The sequence below is a fragment of the Megascapheus bottae genome, chromosome 3, assembly GCF_031878675.1.
Source record: "Megascapheus bottae isolate mThoBot1 chromosome 3, mThoBot2.hap1, whole genome shotgun sequence".
Classification (NCBI taxonomy): domain Eukaryota; kingdom Metazoa; phylum Chordata; class Mammalia; order Rodentia; family Geomyidae; genus Megascapheus; species Megascapheus bottae.
The window spans coordinates 19,427,192-19,445,232 of NC_143511.1; the positions used below are offsets into that span (position 1 = coordinate 19,427,192).

The 18,041-nt window shown below is 38.7% G+C and overlaps 1 protein-coding gene across 1 annotated transcript in view; it reads right to left on the minus strand.

Annotated features, from left to right (window-relative positions):
* Window positions 1-5,119: 5,119 nt before the first annotated feature.
* Window positions 5,120-18,041, minus strand: part of LOC150065030 (proprotein convertase subtilisin/kexin type 5) — a 279,024-nt gene continuing 266,102 nt past the window's right edge. The window contains exons 16-21 of the mRNA XM_090329624.1: window positions 17,117-17,310; window positions 15,756-15,840; window positions 11,279-11,376; window positions 10,763-10,892; window positions 10,380-10,495; window positions 5,120-7,828 (exon numbers count right to left, since the gene is read on the minus strand). Coding sequence (XP_090185750.1) covers window positions 7,713-7,828; window positions 10,380-10,495; window positions 10,763-10,892; window positions 11,279-11,376; window positions 15,756-15,840; window positions 17,117-17,310 — 739 coding nt within the window. The 3' untranslated portion in view covers window positions 5,120-7,712. The remainder of the gene's footprint in view (window positions 7,829-10,379; window positions 10,496-10,762; window positions 10,893-11,278; window positions 11,377-15,755; window positions 15,841-17,116; window positions 17,311-18,041) is intronic.

Below are 18,041 nucleotides of genomic sequence, written 5' to 3' on the forward strand. Positions count from 1 at the left end.
GGATGAGTAAGAAGTTGGGGTGTTTATAATTATTGTAGAATTGTTAATTTTGAGATTCCTGTTAGTTATCAGAAAGGAAATGTCAAGTAGTTAATGGAAGCAACCACATGGGAAATTGGAGAGATCTTAGGTTTATCAGCATTTCGTTGGTGCTCTGTTTCAGATGGGCTTTGATGAAGTTGGCCCATGTTTCATATGTTAGAAGCTAGGTCTCAGTGTAGTGTTGTTATTGTTGTTACTCACTATTACTATTATTGTTATGCATGTGCTGGTATTAGGGTTTTAACTTGGCTTAAGAGCTGTCCCTGAATTTCTTTTGCTTAAGGTTAGCACTCTACCACTTGAACCATGGCCCCACTTCCTTTTTGTTGTTGTTTATCACAAGATTATCATTAAGACTTTTCTGACAGGGTTTGAACTAGAGTACTCAGATTTCAGCCTCCTGAGTAGCTAAGATTACAGATGTGAACCACTGGTGTCTGGGTAGGTATGGTGATGTTAAGATATGGTGTAACCTGTAAATGTTAGCTTCTTAAAAGGTCGCTGGTTACATTGTCCTTATGAGAGATTGAGGTGGTGCTTATGGGATCCCAGCTCATTCTAGAGGAGGAAGGGGAGGAGGAGGAAGAGAAGGAAGAGAAGGAGAAGGAGGAGGAGGAGGAAGAAGAGGAGTAGAAGTAAGAAGGAGGATGAGGAGAGAAAGGGAATGAGGAAGAGAAGGAGGAGGAGGAAGAGAAGGAGAGGGGGAAGAAAAGAAGGAGGAGAAGGAGGAAGAAGAGGAGGAGGAGGAGGAGGAGGAGGGTCAGCCTCCCTCATACTTTGATGGCAGCCAGAGTTGCCCTTGTTATACTAGTGCCATGCTGTTGGACTTTCAGAAGTGTGAGCTAGCTGTCCACTGGTGGCTTATGCTTGTAATCTTAGTAGCTTGGGAGGCTGAGACTGTCAACATTGTGATTTGAGGCCAGCCTGGGAAGAGAGTTCTGGAGACTATGTCTCAGTGAAAGCTGCACACAGTGGTGTAGTCCTGTTAGTCTAACTATCAGAAGGCCTGACATTGGTGAATCACCCCCAGACATGACCATCTCCAGAAAAAAATCACTGGCTGAAAATAGGGCTGCCAATGTAGCTTAATGGTTATCATCTGCCTAGCAAGAGGACTAGAATTCAGATCCCAGTACAACAACCAACCGACCAAACAACAAAACAAATGCCCCCAAGCCCTGGACACAAAATTATTAGCTAGATACCTGCGCTTAGGTATGCAGGCTCAGGTATTTTGTTATTGCAATGGAAGTATACCTTTTCACTCTCTTCCTCAGTTTAACCTGATCAGCTTGTCCCTTGGGACTGAATAGTGAATTTCTCCCTCCTTTGTAGCATCATATTAAGATCTTTGCTGGGTGCTGGTGGTTCATGCCACCAGCTACTCAGGAGGCTGAGATTGGAGAACTGAGTTTTAAAGCCACGCCCGACATATAATATCGTGAGATGGTTATTTCCAAATAGCCATTAAAAAGGCAGAACTGGAAGTGTGTGGTTCAAGTAGTAGAGTACCAACAATGAATGGGAGAAAATAATGCTAAGCAAAAAAGAATGTGAGGCCCCAATATTAGTAATGTCCCCACCAAATAAAAGCTCATGAAGTTCCTAGGTGATTAGATTTCTGTAGGTTGCACATCATATATTACATCCAGCATATTAAATTTCACCTTCATCCTACATTAAATTTAATTATACATGGATTCTTAAGAGGGAAAGTTACAATTGACCAGTTTGATATGTTGCAATTTGCAGATATTTAATTAAGGCAGCATTTGTTCTTGACCTCTGCAGTTTTATTTGTACAGCCAACTTTGTTATGTTTCATGTTACTTTTGGACAAGCTTGTAGTACAAGGGCATGGGATCCAAGTGCATCATGGGTAAGTCAGCCTGCTCCTCTGGATTTCTAACAATATTGCAGGTTCTTTTATGGACACTTAATAGCTTCCTATTATAATAATGTGAGTCTTTTTCCTCCTTTAGATGATAAGCTGGACAAAGGCAAGAAGAACCCCAGAGCTTGATCTATGGCTGGGGATCAACAATGTTTATGGAAGCAATTAGATTGAGCTCATGGAGAAACAAAAAAATTACGCTGGTGATAGGGTATATTTTTCTGCTTTCACTTGGAAAAAAGATATTTACCTTCTGCATGTGCAAAGTGAACTTGTGAACTTGGTTTTCTCTGGCATTTTTTTTTTGCCAGTCCTGGGGCTTGAACTTAGGGCCTGGGCACTGTCCTTGAACAGTGGACTTTTTGCTCAAGGCTAGCACTCTCCCACTTGAGCCACAGCACCACTTCTGTCTTTTTCTGTGTTTGTGGTTCTGGGGAATCAAACCCAAGGCTTCATGCATGCTAGGCAAGCACACTACCACTAGGCCAGAGTTCTGGCCTTCTTTTTATTTTAGCTTTTTTTAAAGTTAGAGTTATTATCGGTGTGATATATAGAGGGATTACAGTTACATTCATAAGGTAGTACTTCTTGAACATTGTTACCCCTTCCTATCTTTTTCTCCCACATTCCCTCCCCCTACCTTCTCCCCTTTCTGGTACTCTTAAAAAAAATAGTGTTTTGCACAAGGCTGAAGCAATGGGCTCGAGTCCCAGCCATATTCCCAACTATCGATGATTCTTATATTAGAAAATCCATCTTTATTAGCTTGAATTTTGTATGGGTCCCATTAAGTAAGGCAATTTTTACAAAACCCTCTCAGTCTTAAGACACTTTATTCTTTTTATTTATTTATTTTGTGAGTGTGTTACTGGAGTTTGAATTCAGAGTCTTGTGCTTGCTCAGCTGGTACTCTACCACTTGAGCTATACCTCTGGCTCTATTTTTGCTAGTTATAGTGAGGATAAGAGACTCACTGACTTGTCCGGACTGATTTTGAACTGTGGTTTTCCAGCTTTCAGCCTCCTGAGTAGTTAGGACTATAGGCATGAACCACCGGTGTACAGTTTGTATTCTTTATTTTTCTAAACTGAAAAAAAATGCAGAAAGACTTGAGATCTTACAATTCAATCCTAATTCTGGAATTTTCGAGAAAGTGGGATGAAAAGTAGCTTTTGCTTCTTGATTTCTGATGCTGGAGAAAAAACAAGATTGTATCAAAATGGTGCAATAATCAGTGAGTCCAGTCATTCTTAGGTCTGGAGACAATGGAAAGATGCCTTGCTGATCCAGATCACATGCACTCAGTGACAACGAGGTTGGACTACAACATCCTCTTGTGATGGACAGGAGACATGATTGTATGGATTTCAGCCCACTATTAAGTGCCAAGTAACTCCAGAGAGCCACAGTGAAATTCGGCCCATCTTGGCTATGCCCTGCTAAATATGTCAATGCCTCTAAAGGGCTCTGTTGAGAACTTCAGATTTTATGGGTTGGCAATCAAAATAAAATTTGGATGCTGACCAGAGAAGAGAAGCAGGCTTATGTCATTTACTTATATTGAGTATAGGGCCCAGAGCCCAGCATGGGCCAGGGAAGGTCAAGTTGCAGCTGTCCTTTGCTCTTCTGTGCCATTTTGTATTAGAGGCTGGGAAGAGGGAGTGGCAAATTGGCCTGGTCAAGATTGGAAATTGCCTCCAATTCTATTCATTATGCTACTTCATCATGCTCTCTTTGTGTGAGGAATAGAAGTGCTGTGAAGAACACACATTTACTTTATAACTTCAGGGGCACTGATGAACTTTTTATTTGGAGGAGAGCAGGAGGTGGTGTATGACTTCATATAGTCAGATGTGCCTGAAGTGTTGACTACTTGTACCAAGCAAAGCGTGGATTGTCAAAGGGTGAGTAATGGCTCGGGTGGAAGTGACCAGGTATGTGATCAGAAGCTGCTGGTATGGAGGTGGGAATGCGAAAACTCTGATCAGTCTACAAATGGGAGCTGAGGCCGGCAAGCACTCCATCTTCTAAAACGTCTATACACAGAGATGCTTCTTGATCAGGCCATTATAGCCTGAAACAAACTTGGTAGCAACAGACTGATTAGATCAAAAATCATGACAACATGTTGTTGCTGTGAACATCTCTAGTGCAGGTAATGGACTCCCAAACCAGTTCAATTCAGAAGAGTCTGCCTGTTCTGAAGTTAACTGACTGTCCCACGCTTTTGAGATGATTTCAACATTCAGGACTTTCTATACAATTTCATTAATGTTATGAGTCTACATATGTCATCTTCATCAACGAAAGTCTATGAACCTTAACTTTATTTTTATGTGTAAACAAGATAACCCTTCTCCCTCAGCTCTTGAGTTTTTGACAATCAAGAATAGGCAGACTGTGTTTACATCAACACATATATTCTGTAGATGTTCACACAGTAGGTGTCAAGTAAAAGTCCTGCCTTTCTTTCTTCCTAGTGGCATTTTGTAATATGCGGGATTCCCTCTTATGGTGTAGCTGTCACGTCTTTAAACCTGGCTGGAGCTTTGTTGCCTTGGATCGTTTCTCATCTCTCTCCTCAAAAGACAGGGTACTGAGCTAGCAATGCTATTGTTTGCAGGGGACACAAAGACCTGCAGCCACTGGTGTTTTGAGCTGATTCCAGCCCCATCCTGTAGCATGATCTGGGTCTCTAGGTGTTGAATCACTGCTAACTTGACACAAAATATCAGCCACTGAACAAATCTATCTTCCCATCTTTCTCTCTGGCAGCTTTTATTCTCCCTCCATTTTGCCATAGCCCATGGGTCCCATGTGTATACACATACAGGGCCCAATGTACAACAGCAACTGCAAAATACAGGCCTAGGTGATCTCAACCCTGGCCACCAACATTTGCACAACTTAACAGAAATCATGACAAGCTCTTATGGATATTGTTCAATGCTTGCTTTCTAAAAATGGAACTTGCCATACATTCATGTCTAGATCTAACTCGTTTCTTTCTTACGTAACTGTTTGCTTCCCCCTTTTTTCCAATCCCCACTCCGGTCCACTTTCCTTAGACCCTTCATTCATCTCTACCCTTTCCTTCATATTCTGCATGGAAGTAGAAACAGAGAAGTTTCTGATTACCTTACCCTTTCAGAGATGTTTATACGTGAGTATGAACAGATGAAATAAACAGGAACTTAGGTTAATTTAATAGAAAAAATAAAATATGGGATAACATTGAATTTGGCCAGTATCAATTACAACCATTCGACTATATTTTACAAAAAAAACAACTGAACATTTTACACATGTACAGTATTTTTTTTTTCAGTAAAGTGGGTTGAGATTTAACAATGGGTCATTTTTCATTAGTGGAGTTGAAAATAAAAAGACAAAAAAAAAGAGAACAGAAGACAGGGCTTTTGATTCTAGAAGGTTAGAGCATTTATCACATCTGCAAACATTGTACTATCCATTACATATATCTCATTATGAATATATATATATATTTATACATAATATATAACATTAACTTAAACTTTGAAAGCATTATGTTCTAGTTAATAATGTTATGTAGATAGATGAGGCAGTAACACTAATATTTTGAACTGGTAATCCTGTGAGGTGCACCCTGTATGGCCAAGTTAGGAATAGAATGCACTGGTGGACCCCAAAGAATTTGTCTGCCACATGGATGGCTAGGTGTTTAAGCACAAAGACATCTTTTTTTCCTCTCTTTTTCATTGTGACCTTGTGCCTCACACATTATTGATTTATTTGCAGGCAAATCTAAATCTATCGTCTGTTTGAGCTTGCTTTGGGATCATGGTTCCTTCTGTTAATTTCAACACTGTGCTTTAAAGTGCCAAATGTATATGCTTTCCCCAAGATTAACTTCTTCTGAAGTGTTGAAAAGGGGGAAGATGATCAGCAAATTCATGAGTTGCTTAGTTACTTATGAATCATGATGGGACTCAAGATCATTACAGTGTTAGGATGAGGGTCATTAAGAGTATTTACTTATTATTCTCCTTGGACTGGCAGTTAACTTTGATGTCTAGGAATGTTTTTGAGGCAGGATTTTTTTTTATTAGCCTGCAGCTCACATGACAACTTTAGCATTCATCTATTTCCTCCCAAGATTTGCCTATATTAAATCATTCTCAGCAGCAAAGCCGGTGGCATCTTGGAAGCAAACCTCTCTAAAGCTTAGTGCTTGCAGTATTTGGCTGGTCCCTCCCAAAGCAAATGAGGTCACCATGGAGATTTGATATAAAAAAAATAAAGAAACTTGGTATCAGTCTCCCTTCCCTTTCACAGAGGAACTGTAAAACGAGCTACCAGGTTTCTTCATTTCTAACCACTGATTCAGAACAGTTTCCTTGTAATTCATTCTTCTACAGCTCATGAAATGTTTATGGAGAAAACCACTGACTGAAGAAATTTCTAAAGAAAAGAAGAGAAAACAAACAAACGACCCCCCCCAACATTTAAAAAAAAACAAAACCAGGTGACTTCATCAACATTCAATGGACAAGAGTGTAAGAGCATGGCCTAGTGAGAGAGGAACCAAAGAGTGAAAAAATACAGGACTGAGGGTACAATCATGCCACCCATATTCAATTTCCAGTTTTATTATTAGTTGTTTTCAAATGACAAGATGAAAAGACTTCTAATAAGCACCATTGAAAAACATTGCCTGGCTAAGTTGAGCACAAGCTTAAATAGATTTAAATAAATTCCATTTCTTAAAAAATACAAGGACCTCTTAGAAACTTTTGACTCCAGGAAGAAATTTCCTGCATCGTATCCAAAATGCTTCCCATTGTGATCAATGGAATTTCTGATGATCTTCAAGGAAAGGCTATGGGAATAATGGCTAGATAGCACCAAAAGATTGTGCAGGGTTTGGAAATTTAACTCTCTAGGTTTTAGGGGAGCTGAGCCAGTCTCAGCTCTTCTCTGTACTCTGGATTCTTGCCATCACCAGTTGTTTGGCGTAGAACAATCCTTTTAGACCAGCTGTGTATAAAACAACCCAACCTTCTATGGAAAAAACCAGTAGCAGCAAGACTATCCAATAGAAACCAGTGGCACAGACTTATCAAGTGAGTAAAACGCAAAGACTAGTACAGAATGCATCAAGTAACTTACATGTAAAAAGTATCGATGTGAAGCTATGGAACACTAAGACAAACAACACTGAATGCTAGTCTATAGGATGTTCTCAAAGCCCTCAGGTCCAGTTTCCTGCCATTTCCCCCAGGAGCGGGCTCAAGCATAAAAAATAAGTGATATCAGAACTTGCTGTTTGATTTTGATCTATGTACATTCTTGTGATAGTTTGGAAAAATATTTTTAGACATTTCAAAGGGGGAAACAAGCAAGTAGATGCAAAAGAAAATTAAAAAAAAAAGTAAGAAAAGGACCTTCAACACTCAGGGCAGGAAATCAAATGATTACTTTTAAAGTCAAATTTTGGCATCAAATACTTTGGTCATACAATACTGTCTCTGTAATTCTGGCTGTTTAGCACTTAAACACCCAGTTCTAAAAGGTAGGCTTGTTGTAGGTTCATTTTTTTTTCCATTTAAGTTCTAACAAAAGTTCACCAGCATCTCCCTGCACAAACTTGAGAGAGAGAGAGAGAGAAAGAGAAAGAAAAAAAAAAGATAGCAAGAAAGAGAGAAGTGGCTTGCTTTTTTTTGGCTTTTTTTTCTTTTTAATAATATGGAATAATCTATAAGTCTACAGGAACAAAGAAATTTAAGACAGCTGCTCAGCCTTGGAATGTACATGTTTTGCAGCAGAGTTGTTGAAGAACCTTCCGTTGACACAGATTGTTCTTTTTCACAAGCACACAGAAGCCTCCTTCCGCCCAGGACTCTTCCGTTGCTTTTCAGGAAGTCAGCAAGACAGAAGGGGGAGTGGAGGTGAAAGCCCCATGATGCACAAACACCGAGGGAGGTTTTGATTGGCCAGAGAGGCAGATTGGGGGGATGGGAAGAGGTCATTCAGGAGCAGTTAACAAGGAGAAAATTGGGTCCACCCAAAGTGATTTCAGCATTGTTGTTCAAGAAGAGAGATTGCAGTCCAGCAGTATATGTGATTGGTATCCATTGTGAAAGGGAAAAAAAAAGATTAGAGAAAGAATAAATTAGAAATCAATAATATCACAAGCAAGGATTCCCTCCCCCCCCCAGAATTATAAAGAATAGAGAATAATCAGTCATTTACGACATATTTCATTGAATCGAAGACAGAAGGATTTCAAATGCATCATTAGGTATGACAAAGAAAATAAAGCTTTGTAACTAAACTGTGATACCACAGTTGCCTGATCAATTAGAATTTTAATAACAGTATTTGTCATATAATGTGCAGTTTTGTTTCTATGCTTATATAATGATCCTCCCTTTGAGTACTGGATAATAATTTAAACTTTTCAAGCTCTATTCTACTACTGTTAAGAAAGTAGAAGCCATGTGCTAATTAGTAATTTAGTAGAATGGCCAACTCATATCCAGACAGCCTCATATCCAGATAGTGATGAGTATGTTCTGTTTACCATCTGCCAGTCAAAAGCAGTTGCCATAAATTATAAGATGCATTTGGTTTCCAAGATCTTAAAAGTGTGTCTTAGAATCATAGAAATATAACCATTGAAAAGGCATAAACAGTACATTCTTACAGGCAGATGTCATGGGCCATGAAGAATCTCTTGTGTGTGTGTGTGTGTGTGTGTGTGTGTGTGTGTGTGTGTGTAGGGTACTGAGGCCTTGCCCTCTCACGTGACAGTTATGCTTAAGGCTGATGTTCTGCATTAGAGCCACAGCTCCACTACTGGGTTTTGGTGGTTAGCTAGAGCATAAGAGACTTATGGACTTTCTTTCTCAAACTGGTTTTGTACCATGATCTAAATTCTAAATATCTAGGATTACAGATGTGAGCCACTGGTGTATGGTGAAGGATTTTAAGGGACTTGACCTTTGAAATATGGTGGTGAATGTCCTACTTCAATCCTTTGTCCTCCTCAGTTTTCTGCTCACTTGTATTCAGATGTAAAAGAACCAGACTTGTAAGTAAAAGGTAATCTCTCTGGGGCATTCAATTGAAGGGACAGAATAAACTTCATTTTGCCTCTAAGAAAAGCATCTTCTATTTTTTTACTTTCTAAAGTATGCACAAATGACTACTTTCTATTAATTGTAGTGAGTCCCAAAGATGTTCTGAATCACAATTCAATAATGCTTAAGTCCTATATTTTGTTTATAGCTTTCTAGCCCCCCCTATCTTTGGTTCTCCCTTCTGGAAAACTGGAATATTCGGTGTTAGACTCAGGATTCTTGAAAGATTCAGATCCCATTTGATTATCACTTACATATGAAAATGACAAAAAATCCAAATAGTAAAAGTGGCACTCCCCTGCCCACCAAACTTAAAGAATCCTCATAATTTGGTTTTATACTGATAATAAAAACTGAAGTTTCAGACCCAAATGGATGAGCACCAGCTGTCAACAAAAAAGTCAAGTGAGAGTGCAAGACCCTGAGTTTTACCCCAAAGCAGTGTGTGTGTGTGTGTGTGTGTGTGTGTGTGTGTGTGTGTGTGTGCGTGCGCGCGCACCCACACACAAAATGTCCTTTTAGCCTTTGGGAAAAAAAAGGAAAATTTTATGCATGTTATTTACTATAAAAAGGATATGAAAGTCTTCATGGCTTTTAGAAATGGAATAAAAAGTACATATGGTAAAAACTAGAAAGAAATTCATCAAAATGAACAAGAAAAGCCTACACATTATGATTCCAACTATATGACATTTTGCAAAAGGAGATTCTGCGGAGACAGTAGGAATTAGAAAAGAGAACAAATAGAGCCCAGAAGGATTCTAGGGCAATGAAATGGCTTGGTTAAGACATTGTAATGTGGAGTACACATCATTATGCCTTTGTTCCAACCAGGGGATGCAAAACGCACCAAAGGCATATACTAATGTCCACTGTGGGCCTTGTAGGAAAATGAGGGAAGAGCACACAGACAAGTAGTGTAAGAGTACTACTGTACTTTCTACTCAAAGAAATGAGGCTTATTAATTAAAAGAACTAATGAGCCATCTTGGTCAGTGGGTGACAGGTGATTAATCAGCTGGGCATGATGGCATATACCTATCATCCCAGCACTCAGGAGCCTGAAACAGGAGTATCAAAGTTGTAGGCCAGCCTGTGCTACATAGTGAGACAGTGTCTCAAAATAAATACGCGAATAAAAAATTAAAACTCTCAGCTCATTAAAGGCATATTAAAAATGAATGAATGTTAGCAAAATATTTGGCAGGTTATATAGAACGCATGCTTATTAGTTGCTTGTTTGAAATAGAAATGATGTTAAACCTTAATGTAGAAAGATCACACTTTGCTCAGAGATCAAAATGGACAGTAATACTCACCATCTTTGCATATGGCTCCCATCTGACATGTTCCTAAGTCTAGGAGATACCCACTGGGACAGCTTGTACAGTTCTTGAACCCAGGGCCATTGCATGTTAAGCAACTCGTATCACATCTGCAGGAAGAATGTACTCGTGTTTAATGCTTTTGCGCATCTTGCTCACATATGAGAAGGCCTGTTACTATCAGCTTGCTAATGTCTTCCTTTGAAGAGGATACAAAAAAACAAATCTTGTCTTAAAACAACACACCAGATTATTAAGTCAAGGTAAAGTCATAGGGTAATGCCTAAGGATGAATGGTTAAATGAGGATTGATGTCTCATGATTAGAAACAGTGTGTTTTCTCCGTGTTATGTTAGAGTTGGGACAGGTGCACTTACTTTCTGCAGGACTTGTAGGTGTTCTCTGAAGAGCGGTCTAAGTAATAGCTGATGCTACAGCTTTGCACGCACCTCCCCTCCTCCATGAAGTAACCTTCTGTGCAATTAATGCACCCATCAGCTCCGGCCCCTTGGAGAAACAAAGCTTCAGGTGAGGCTGTGGTTTGGCTGCTTCTTTACCGGTCTGTCACAATTTCAAGCCATAATTTACTTTTGTGCCCCCTACCCCCTACTTTAGGTAGGATTGGTGAAGTTCCTGTTTTATTTCAAATCAATTTGCTAAAAACATGTGCTGTCTTTAGAATGAGAAGAAGCTATCGCTAGGATATTTATTGCAGTAAGGAAAGGATGGAGAGAGGGTTTGCTTTTCAAAACCACATACATGGTTACCAAAATACTCTGGTCTTCATTTTCTTTAAATTCACTGAGTAGGTTGCATAATTGGTAGGTAGAACTGGCCAAATAGAAGCCAAAAGAGAAAGAAAAGACTAAATGGAAGAAAGCTAGATCATGTACCAGCACAAGTAGCACAGAAGCGGTGGCAGGGTTGGCAGTCCAGACCATTGAAGAAGCGTCCAACTTCACAGGTGACAGTACACCGGGACCCCTGCAGGCTGGGAGAAGTTAAAAAAAAGCTCTGAGCAGCTTGTGTGATCAAAGTGAGTGAGCATTGACTCGCCCAAACTCCACAGTAACACATACACCAGCCTTAGAGACCAGAGGATTTGGCAAAGAATCAAAGCAAGGCAAATGACTTGGTGTTCTCGTTTTCCATTTTGATTCCTATAACCACATCTGTAGCATGTACAGGTGCTGCTTAAGCTTTAGGGACATTGTTCTGAATTCACTGGACTGATAGACACTCATACTTTGCTTAACATTTTAATGTACGTTTTAAAATGAGTAGGATTCTAATCACACTGCCTAACCATAGAGCAGGTAATGCTCTAATATCCAGATCTTCTCTACAATAAGCTTACACCATGTTCTATAATTCAAAACACATTCAGAGCATATGAAATGAACTGCAACTAAACAGAAGTGTAATGGTTATTCCACCCAGCTCCCAACTCTTACTTCCCGGGGGAATCATTTATGTACTTAGATTATCTGATTTTAACTTTCTGTTGGTCCTATCAAACACACAAAATTCTTGGGCTTAGAGGTAAAGGTTGTGCTTAGCTCTGAGTTCAATTCTACAACTGTGTAAGCACACACACACACACACACACACACACACACACACTCCAATATACCTTTACTTCTATTTCTTGATTTATTCATTTTAAACATCATAATGACAGGAATTTAGCAAAATAACCTTACTTATGTTGCTTGACTTAGTCATATTATTATTTCCATGTTTAATCTATACCACATTAAATAATTTGTTTCTATTTTTCTCTTTTCTTTCTTTCTTTCTTTCTTTCTTTCTTTCTTTCTTTCTTTCTTTCTTTCTTTCTTTCTCTTTCTTTTTTTTTGCCAGTCCTGGGCTTGAACTCAGGGCCTGAACACTGTCCTTGGACTTTCTCAAGGCTAGAGCTCTACCACTTGAGCCTCAGCACCACTTCCAGCTTTTTGTTTTTTTTCTATGTATGTGGTACTGAGGAATCCAACCCGGGTCTTTGTGCATGCTAGGCAAGCACTCTACCACTAGGCCAAACTCCTGGGCCATCAGATATACTATTTTCTTAGCCTACTGATTGATGGTTTAAAAACAAATCCAAAGAATAAAAATATATTAAAATATTTAGCATAAAATATTACTATTATAATCACAACTACTATGATTGGAAACAGAGATGAAATTCTCCATCATCGAACTGAAGACAGCAAGATTCTGTGTAAGAACTACAGTCAATTGATTGGTTTTCCTAAAGGCTATATGCTTGCTTTTCATTTCCATTATATGTGCAAATATTCATGCACACATATGCATATATGCACATATATCCACACACATATATGAACATATTTATACACATATATAGATATATATTCTTAAAAGGTTTTGTCATTGACAGAGCCTATGATAAACTATTATTACCTGAGGATGATACTCATTTTAAAAATTAAAACTTATTTTTCCTTATGCTCATTAAAAAATGGGGAAATTATGGAAATAAAGAAAGTAAAAAAAATACCTCTCTAGCAATCTCTCATGAGCATTTTAATTCATTTGCCTTCTGGATTTTATGCACAGAAACTTTTCCAGAATTTTTTTCTTAGCCTGTAGTAAAAAATATTTACAGGTCTCCTGAGGCCAAACGGTCAACTGTAGGAACCTCAAAGAACTTTTCTCTGAAAGTCTACACACTGCACAGACCTTCTCGCTGGTCCAAGAACTGTCATTTCAAATGACAAGGAAAGAAACATCTTTTTCCTTTCCTACAACAGTAGCAAAAATGTCATTGCACCCAATAGCTCCTCTCATGGGAAGAAATGAACACTTCAAAATTTAGCAGTGATAAAAACAGCTGTCATTTTCTTCTTTCTTTCTTTAAATGAAAGGATACTGTTTCTGAGATGACATCTATCCAATAGGCACAGAGGTTGAACCATGTGGCTACTGATAAATGAAGGGAGACAGATAATAAGAGCAGACATCAAGCCCGAAGCCTGATGAGGCCTGATACTGAGACCACTTTCTTTCTTGCATACACTGGTTAATTTAGTCCTGTGCTGTCCACTGTGGCAACTGAGTCCTTGAAAGGTGGCTAGTCAAGGAGCTGAATTTTAAAAATGGAAGCCTACATTTGAAAAATGTGTACTGGTATGATTTATTGGACAAATAAAATATTAGACCTAAATGAGAATGGCTTAGCTGTGTGGTTCTCTCAATGAGATTTCAAAGCAGCTAAATCTAGAGTTGGATGCCAGTGGCTTCACACATGTAATTCTAGCTACTCAGAGGGATGAAACCTGAGGGTTGAGATTGAAGTCAGCCTGGCAGATAAATCAGAGAGACACATTTCCAAATAAGCAGCGAAGACTGGCAGTGGAGGTATGATCCAAGTAGGAAAGCACCAGCTGAAAAAGCAAAGCTAGAGCATAAGGCCCTGAATTCAAGCCCCAGTACTGACATACAAAACCAACCAATCAAACAAACAAAATTCATCTTAAATAGAGATATTTATCCAAAGAGTTAATGTCAGAACTGAATGTAATTGATATATACCAGACTTCAAAGACTTAACATGGGAACAGTAGTAGGGGGTATTTGACTTAAGTACCCTGTAGGCAGGTTTAGAAATATAAAAATGAAACCCCTTTGTACAACTAATATAGACTAGTAAAAATATATAAAAAGCCTTGCTATACCAGCAGAGAAGAATATAAAATACCCCACTAGAAGATTTTTATATTGGTCACATGTTGGAATAACAACATTTTGGATTTATTAAGGCAAATAAAATATTTTATTCAAATCAATTTCCTCGGTATCTTTTTTACTTGTTTTAATATGGCTACTGGCCCATTTAAAGTTATACACGGGCTCATATTTTTATTGGCACTGGTTTAACATACTCTTCAAAATGTTCTTTGAGAAATAAAGAATATAATTTAAGACATTTTGTTACACATGGACCAATTATGTGCCAGGTGCTGGAGTAAGTAGTTCATAAATGTTATCATAGTTTAGTTTTATCGTAATCTAGCAAAGTAGAAATTATTATCACCATTTTATACATGAGCCAATAGTGGCTGAGTGAATTATTCAAGGTTATGCAGTTAACAAAGAACAGAAGAAGAGCTGAGCCCACATCTCTCTTCTTTCTGTTACGCCACTTTTCTGCTTCTCCAAGAAGTAGGAGGCTAAAAAGCAGATATTTAGCAAGATCAAAGTCTAGAGATTTATGGAAGAAAGAAATTTATGAAAGGAAGGAAAAATTAATGGAAGAAAGGAATAAATCTATGATAAATCTACAATTAATGGAAGTGAAAATAATCTCCTGAAACGAATTCATGTGAAGAATTCTCTGCTTGGAAACTGTATGGACCATGTATATTTTATCTCTGATGAGAGGTAGAAATATATGCCCTATCATGTCTTAATGGGAATCTAACAATAGGTTCCAGTGGCTCATGCCTAGTATCCTAGCTGCTTAGCAGGCTTGAGATACGAGGATCAGGGGCTTCCAGCCAGCTAGGGCAGAAAAGACTGTGAGATTCGTATTTAAAAAGACAAAAAAAAACCCCACCAACAATGAAGGAATACATAAAGTGGTAGAGTATCAACCCTGAGTAACAAAGCTAAGAGAGAGTATCCTGGCCTTGATTTCAAGCCCCAGTATTAGCACATACAAACAAAAAAAATCCAATGTGGGAGAATTCACACTCCACATAAAACCAGGATTCCACTTCACACTCAGCATGGACTGACCTTTTCTGCTGAAGTCAAAGACTGAGTTCATTTCAGTTGCAGATTGTTCTCTTATACAATCTAGTAAATATCAGCTTCAGCAATGAGTAAGTCATCTATTCAATGAAAATGTCTCGTGGTGTTAAATCTATGTGTGTACTGCAGTATAATAGAGCCAAGCCTGAGGTACTTAAGATAAGCAAATGATTGGGCTTGTGCAGAGAAATAGTAAAGATAAGGGAATAACTTTGCACCATGCAGGGAATTAATCAGGTGGATTAAATATAATTCACTAGCATTACTTGCACAGCAATCCTTGACTGACACAATACAGGTCACCAAGCATGAAAGATGCCTGTCAAATGGTCATTTTTATTGACATGTATCTGAGTCATCTTTTCCCCAGAGAATATCCTTAGTTAATAACCTTTCCTTAGCCAAGGTGACATGCAATTTTTCAACCTAACAGTAGAGTTAATGGGAGTAGTAGTTAAATGCTTCAATGGTTGTCACATCAAGGGTAGAAGGTAAAAGGTCTTTATTTACTTGTTTTTCCTTCTGTTTTCCATTTTGTTTGTAACGAGAAGTTTCTTGTGCTCTGTGACTTGATGAATTCCTCCCCTCTCTTACCTGAATCCATCTCTGCATTCTGTGCAATTATGAAACTCGGTACATGTCTTGCAATTTTCACTGCATTTCTGGCAAAGATTTTTCTCTGTGAAGAAATTAAAAGAAAACAATATTGATGGGGGCAAAATGGATTCCACAGAAGCATGTGTGGAGAGGTTCCAATATTTCTAATATATGATAGAAGACCCATGGCCTTAAGTGGAAAATTTGCAGGAAAAGTTCCAGGATCACCATTTGTTATCATACATAGACATAAATTATTACACTGAAACAAGATATATATCAGCCATCCTACAGACAAGATAGCCACAGCTTGCTTAATTCTTAGTTGAATGCTTCATTGGCTTATTTCTCTTCCCTTGTGCTTTAGTAAGCGGGGTTCCCTAATTTCAACACTCAGATTCCAATTTATGGAGCTAGAACACTACCACTATGTAAGGATTACAAAAGCAGTGCTAAGAAAATAGTGGCTGTCCACGGCTGCATCCCTATCCCTTCCTCCTCTCCCCCTGCCATGTCTCTGTCTCTGTCTCACCTTCATAGTCCACACTGGCCTGAAATTTGTAAATACTTCCACCTTCATCTCTTAACTCACAAATGTTGGAATTACAAGATATTACAAGGTGAGTTACACCATGCCCCACTGAGAATTGCAATTTTTTCAGGATTTAAGAACAGGGGTACCCATTTCAGGCATTATTTCCCAGTGGGTTTTTTTTTGAAAGAACTCCTGTTTTGTTAAGCTTAGGTTTCCTTAGGCTGTGTAGACACATGATATTTCAGAGTCATGATAAGCTGCAATGGAGAACAATTACCCAGAACACAGAAATAAAGCCAAAGATTATCTATAGCTATTCGAGTGCCAAATGGGAGTACTAATATTTCTATTTAAAGGCTATCTACTTTTCTAGGGCAATGTATCTTTGTTTATTGAGTTATTATAATTGGTGAGAAACCACATTTTTGCTTGGTGGTAGTTCTGCCCACTAGGAAAAAAATACCTCTTCTCAGATACAGTGGGGCATGGTTAGGCAGGAAATTATTCAATTTTACTTTTAATTCAACAAAAGGATTTCTTTCTTGCCTTTGTTAGTGGCTTATATAGTACCTGATCACCTTTGATTGCAGTTGTCTTCTAACATGTGCCGTCATAGGTGAGTAAAAAATATTTCTGACCCAAGTTCATTCCTTACTTACATGAAAGTCACATTTAGAAAATGTCTCAAAAAGGACTTAGATCTTGTGTGATATGAAGTAACATCCATATTTCATTGAGGAGAAAGAGAGATATCTCTCTCAAGGTCACTCAAGGGCAAACCCCATGTGTCATCTGAAAACTCAAATATTTGACATTAACTCACTGGTGTCCTGATATGACCCATCAGGGCAGTGAGTGACACAGCTGTTGATTTCTTCATTCAGGAAGTATCCATATTTACAGGTCAGACACTGGTCACTGTGGCTGCCAAAGCAGGACTCACAGTTGGGCGCACACTTGCGGCATCGCTTCTTGTCTGCATGGTAGTGGCCAGAAGGGCAGCTGGACACACAGATCCTGTATTGGAGCACATAAAAGAGAAGGTTAGGCCACCTGCTAGTTGGTCTTCAGCAGTCCTTTGGGAGAGCAGAGCATGAGCTGACCTTGGCTGCAAGATCAAGTCTAAATGAGGATAATGAGGTTAAATCCAGAGGGCCACATGCAAATTGTGAAGTTGCTGATGGAGTAACACAAGGCCCTCATGGAGGAACACAACCATATAGTTCTGGTCTACCCATTAACGTGTAGTTTGGTCCTAACCAAAACCTAGGTTATGTGCACCTCTTTAAGAGGGATGGTGGTTAGATACTGAGTCTTGAGTAAGCTTGGGGTAGTGATTAAGAGGGAAAGTACCTGGGAACCATGAATATACACAAAAAGATCTCCTCAATAAGTGATTCCTTGTAATATTGAATGTTGAACCCTGTGTCTGCATGTGGATGGAATATATAGTCTCATCCAAATTAATACAAATACATTTAAATTCATGTTTCTTGTGAGAACTTGTATCTTTTCTAGATAGCTTGTCTGTTGCCCACAACTGAAAGACAGGGCTTCATTTATTCATTTGACAGATATTTGACTAAATGGCAATGAAATATAAGGCATTTTCTAACATGGTAAGAAAGGGAACTGAGATAGCCAAGGACCTTTTCCTTGAGGAACTGAAATTCCAGCCTGCACTTAAAACAGGAATCCAAGCTTCTGGGGAAATATCCGGGTATCTGGGGTACATATGCACTGGAAGG